General features: G+C 35.2%; 1 protein-coding gene across 4 annotated transcripts; it reads right to left on the bottom strand.

Moving 5' to 3' along the window:
- Positions 1-2,279: 2,279 nt before the first annotated feature.
- On the bottom strand, positions 2,280-4,635 carry LOC7493468 (protein TRANSPARENT TESTA GLABRA 1). Of its 4 annotated transcripts, none has more exons than XM_024582755.2 (2): positions 3,435-4,635; positions 2,280-2,767 (listed from the first exon to the last, which is right to left on the bottom strand). In XM_024582755.2, the coding sequence occupies exon 1, from the start codon at positions 4,456-4,458 to the stop codon at positions 3,436-3,438; it is 1,023 nt and encodes a 340-aa protein (XP_024438523.2). In that variant the 5' UTR covers positions 4,459-4,635; the 3' UTR covers positions 2,280-2,767; position 3,435. The 4 variants fall into 4 exon arrangements, with proteins under 4 accessions (XP_024438523.2, XP_002318500.3, XP_024438522.2 ...); XM_002318464.4 differs by having other exon boundaries at positions 2,280-2,610; XM_024582754.2 differs by having other exon boundaries at positions 2,280-2,606.
- Positions 4,636-6,000: the final 1,365 nt, after the last annotated feature.

Raw genomic sequence — 6,000 nt, 5'->3', positions numbered from 1 at the left:
GTGTATCCTATCATTCAATGATATATTTTGGGTTCTCGACCAATTTGTTTTTTTCAAATTTACATCTCAATGATTTTTTTTTAACAATTAGATTTGAAAGAATACAATTTTTAAATTTTATGGTCTATTCTCAAGACAAGAAAAATGATTTATAAAAAATGGTCCTTGATTGAGTCTGCAAAATTCTTTGGCAAAGATGATATTGATGCATGAGAAGCTCATATGGTTCATCAAACAAACAAACGGTATGGCTATCTACAAGGTTGCAAAATGATGATGGATAAGAGTCACCTCAACTAGGGGGCAATGCTATTTATGACCAAAATAGCCAATGGGCAATTCTATGCAAAGAATATGTGCTATGAAATCAGTTGGTAGCGATGTGGCTCAAAACAGTCCATGATAATGATTTATCTGGTGAACTCCGTTAGCCGTTGAGAGTAACACCACACTTTAAAAACATGGTCTAACTAGGGGGCATCTTCATGGATGAAAAACAACTTCTCTTTTGAAAAATAGTTATGATACCTACCAAAGATGAATGCCTTTTTAATGAACGTTGAAATTACTCACACAGCCAAATAATTTAGGGGCAATTTGAACAGTCTTTGACAGTAGAGGACTTGTTGAACTCTTTCAAACAAAGAAAAAATAGAGCATCGATTCTCTAATTAAAGCAAATAACAAGTGCACGATGGAGCACAAATTCCACACCTGGGGGACATTGTCCAACTAATGGGCAACATCACATCTAAGAGACAGTTTGCCACTCTTCAATGAATGGTCAACTAAGCAAAAGCTTTACATAGCACAAACAAGAGAGCAGTATTTATGGTATGAGGTCCACATTACATTATAAAGAGCACTCATACATATTAATCACATGGGCAAAACTTAAGTGAGCTGAAGAGTCAAGTGCAAAACAAGCAAGAGAGATGGCGAAGAAAAAGAGCGGGGGGGACCTATATTTCAATCCAGGTAAGGATTCATGCATATCATTCTAACCCAAAAAAATTGCATAATGTTTTTGTAGAAAATTTATGGGGAAAAAAAATCATTGATAGAGTCCAATAAGGCTTCGATGAATCCAAGTCAAATTTAAACCCTACAATTGCACATCTCAGGTTAGATGTTGTAACCAGGTAAGTTATTTCTACATCTTGGGTAGGCCATCCATTATAACAAGACCATTTATTTTGTATATTTCATATCTCGAGTAGGTGGTCTATTACAATGAGACTATTTTCATAGTTCTTATATTCTTGGGTAAGTCACTCATTATAATGAGATCTTTTATTTTGTATTTTTCATATCTTGGGCATGTCACCCATTACAATGAGACTATTTTCAAATTTCTCACATCTTGGGTAGGTCACCTATTACAATGAGACTGTTTGTTTTGTATTTTTCACACTTTGGGTTGGTCACCCATGAGAATGAGACCAACTTAGGCAGGTCATCCATGATAATAAGACTAAATTGAACTGGTCACCCATTATAATGAGACCATTATGTGATTTTCGAGGGTGTTGGATCCCTCTTTTGGAATTTAAAGGTGTCAGATCTCTTTCCTTCCAAACTACGTGATTTTTAAGGTGTTAGATCCCTCCGTTAAACTTAAGGATGTTATATCCCTTTCATTTCAAAATGAAATCTCCAAGGGTGCCAGGTCTCTCTTTTGAAATTTAAGGGTGTTCGATCCCTTTTCTTCCAACTATGAAATCATAGTTAAATGAGGTGGAACAAAAGAGAACTAAATACAAATATGTGTAGTGCACAAGCAGGCTTGGCTCTTTTTTTAACTTTTTAATTTTTCATTATATAAATTACAAGAAAATTTTATTTTTTTAAATATAAGATAAAAGATTTCAAGTTTTCACAAAAGATGTCAGCTAAGATTTTTTTAAAACTAATTTTTTATTTATTCATAATTTAATATTAGTATTTCATATTAAGGTATTTCTGTTGAAAAATAATTTCTAATAATTCCGAAAGTGAGTAAACCCACTTTTAATTTATTTATTTGTGTGCTCATTGACCATGTTTATAAACAAATTTTCTAACAGGTGCACCAATGAATGATCACTGCCATGAAAGTTTTCAACAAATCAAACTTAAATCGAGCCCTCAGGGTTAATATCGAAAGCTATTACGAGTTTCGAACGTAAGACAACTTCGCAGTGCATTCCAAACATGGTATGCCATGATCTTTTAACATAAAGGGAGCAAAGAAGCCATGATAAAACGTTTCAGCTCTACTTTCTATGATAAAAGGTAGGTAAATGCAAAGCAGAATTTTCCATGAGATGTAACAGTTTTTATACAATGAAGAAGTATAAACACAGTGCCAAAAACCAGGTGCCTAAGTAAAGGTTACAAGTCACAAAACCCGGAACACAACTGCATCAGCATAATAAGGGAGATGAGTCCATGAACTTGACCAGATTGAAGACAAGAGTCATCGATGTTCAAAACTCTCCATAATGATCCACAAAGAAACTAAAGTCAGATTGGATGGATACATTACATATTAGAAAATATATTGAAATCTGATTTGAACTATCCAGGACCCTTGCTAGCTCCCTCCTTCATCACTAGCAATCTGTCTGTCTTGCAAAATAAAAGAAGAAACGGACTCAAAGGAGGCAACTATTGTTGAGGGTGGATTTAAAAGGTGCATTCATCATGGCCATAAATACTACCAACCAAAGACTGGATCATAACCAAGCCATTCAACAACAATGTCCAAGGAAAATTGCGGGCCAGGCTGTAGAACATAGGCAACACGGACAAGCAACCAAACATTTAGAAAAGGAAGTCCTGGAGGATGTAAAAGTGAGCTGAAAACTAAGAGCCTAAAAGCAACCTCGAATCCAAGAGGAGCAAGGGGGACAAAGAACCCAAAGATGCAAAATTCTCAACATTTATTTGCCAATCAAACTTTGAACGGCATGGATTCAAGTAATTGTATTGCACAAGGTAAAGAACAATTCTGTCGATCCGTAGAACAGCAGACAACAACTAAAATGCTACACAGGCATAAAAGAAGGCCGCAAAGTAGTTTTGTAAGGAGCAATTCAATTGTTATCTTAATAGTTCCACAGCATCGTTTGTCAATTAAAATAAAATCAACATGAAGACAAACTTTTGTTGGCATTGAGAATAGTAACAAGTTATTTTGGTATATTTAGTCACAGCTAAGCAGAATTAATTAGCAATACAACTAGATAAAACGCGTCCAAGCAAAAGTCAGTAGCTCTAAAACGGGATAAAAGGACATATAAGACAAGATGAATCAATCTGAATTCAACCAAAGGAAGCAAACACCTAACTAGAAACACTCTCAAGTTTCCACCACTAAAATTTAACATCAAAGATAACACACTAACAATTAACATCAAATGTAATACACCAAAAAATGAATATCAATTCACCTCAAACTTTTAAAAGCTGCATTTTGTTTGAAAACGCGATAGCAATCCAATCAGGCAGTGCAGCAGACCATCGAAGCTGGTTAATTTCAGAAGTAGCAGAGCACATTGACATTGGATCAATCCCATTAGGCCCAGCCACAGTAGGTAACTCCCAAATAAGTGCCTGTGAATCATCACCAGCAGAACAAATATGCCTACAACTCTGCGGAGCCCAAGCAATAGCATTCACACTCGCCATATGCCTCTCCAACTCAGCAACAGGGATTGTTGGAGACCTAATATCCAAGATCACAACTTTATTACTATCCATCAATATTGTAGCCATATACCTCAAATCCTGTTTGTTCCAAGCCAATCTCAACAACGGTGTATCAGGTCTAGGACTCTCATATATAATAGTAGAATGTTCCTTATCTCTTAAATCAAAAATCCTAACTGACCCATCAGCAGAAACTGAAGCAAAAACCCTTGCTTCTCCCCAAGCAATATCATGAACCTCTTTATCATGAGCTATAAGTTGTGTTTCAACAACACCCTTTTCAATATCCCAAATAGTACAAGTTGTATCAATACTACAAGTACCAATTCTCTTAGGTTCAATATCATTCCAGTCAAAAGAAGTTAAAGGGGCACAAAACTCACTCGTCTTACTATTGTTAAGCACCAAAAGAGGCTCAACAGAAGCAGAGTCTCTAACTTCCCACAATCGAAGATAGTCACCAGAAGAGGCTAAGAGGTCATTGGACTTGTGAAGAGATGAAGGGCTAAACATGAGCTTTGTGGGTGGATAAGGGTGCTCAACAGAGAGATTTTGGTGGGTTTTGATAGAGAGGGTTTCAGGGTCAAAAGAGACGATGTCTATACGGTTGTTGTAGTCTTCAATGAAGCTACCTAAGGCAATCCGCTGGTATTGGTTCGCACGAGATGCGGTTGAAGAGATTGCCATGGCATAGAGAGGGTATGGGGATTCATATGTTACAGTGTTTTCTGATCTTAGGTGGGATTCTTGGGTTGAATTCTCCATCTTTTAGGCAAAGGATTGGATCTTTTGTGTTTTGTTAGGGTGTTTCGGCGATGAGGTTAAATGATGGTATTGGAGTTCTTTTGGTGTTGAGAATGGAGATTTGAGAATTTTCGAGGAAGGTGGAGGTGAGGTTGAAAATTCAACAGCTAGTCTTCTTTCAGATCGAGTAAGTTAACTACATAGAAAAGGGACCACATGGCTTCCCACCTAACAGGTTAGTTGGATGATGTGGTTATGCGGTGGCGGCGGCTCAGTTTTGGGCCTTCTGGTTTGAAAGAGTACGGGCCTCCTAAATTTGAAGGTCATTGCTCAACTTGGTATCTTAGACATAGAAGCATCTTTTAGGATGTAACAGCCTTAAGGGTCTAATTTGTTTGGAGTGTGGTTGCGGTTATTTTTTAAATAATTTTTTGTATTAAAATATATTAAAATAATATTTTTTTATTTTTTAAAAATTATTTTTGTCATCAGCATATCAAAATAATTTGAAAACACTAAAAACATATTAATTTGAAGTAAATAAAAAAATAAAAAATTTTTAATTTATTTAAAAAACATTTTTGAAACGCATAAATAAATAGAAGACCCTCCTGGGCTCCTGGTTCGCCACTTCACTTGTGGTGGGCCCTAGAAGGGTCGATTCACACTCAAAAGGCATGAAGAGATTAACATCAAGAAGCCACCAAAGAAACAATATGATCTCATCAGCTTAAATTATTTTTTTATTTTAATTTATATATAATCTTTTTATATTTAGATTAAACTTATTTATTTAGATTATTATGATCACACAATATTAATGAAACTCTAGCATCTTCTTCTCTTATTTTTATATTTCTTTTTATTTCTTTGGATTGTTTAACATGATATCAGAGCATGGTTTCATAAAATAAAGGTTAATCTCAAACACAGCTTTCACATATCCAACTTCGAGAAGATATTTGTTTAGTTTCTACAGTCTAGTATTTCATTTTCTTTTCTTTTGCGTTCTAGTTTTTTTTGTTTGTTGATTATGGCTACTGAAAGAGATGATTCGCTTCAGTCTGTGAGTGTGAGGTTGGATGGAAAGAGTTATTCGTATTGGAGTTATGTGATGATAAATTTTTTTAAGAGTAAAATGATGAGGGGATATGTTAGTGGAACTTCCGTGATACCTAAGAATACTAATGAAGGTTATGCTACTTTGATATATGTATGGAAATGCAAAGATTATTATTTGGATTAACAATTATGTTGAGCATTCCATAGGTATATAGTTGGCGAAGTATGAGACAGCAAAGGAGATTTGAGATCATATGCAAAGGTTATCACGCAATCAAATTTTGCAAAGCAATATCAATTAGAGAATGATATACGAGCTCTTCACCAGGAAAATATGAGTATACATGAGTTTTATTCTACTATGATAGATCTTTGAGATCAATTGGCTATTATAGAATCGGCAGAATTAAAGGCATGTGGTGCCCATATTGCTCTTAAAGAGCAACAACGATTGATACATTTTTTAACAGTGATTCGCAATGATTTTGAAGGACTTAGAGG

This window comes from Populus trichocarpa, chromosome 12 (assembly GCF_000002775.5).
Source record: "Populus trichocarpa isolate Nisqually-1 chromosome 12, P.trichocarpa_v4.1, whole genome shotgun sequence".
In the NCBI taxonomy this organism is placed as follows: Eukaryota; Viridiplantae; Streptophyta; class Magnoliopsida; order Malpighiales; family Salicaceae; genus Populus; species Populus trichocarpa.
The sequence above is the reverse complement of the archived record's forward strand: the minus strand, read 5'-3'. Positions and strand labels throughout refer to the sequence as shown.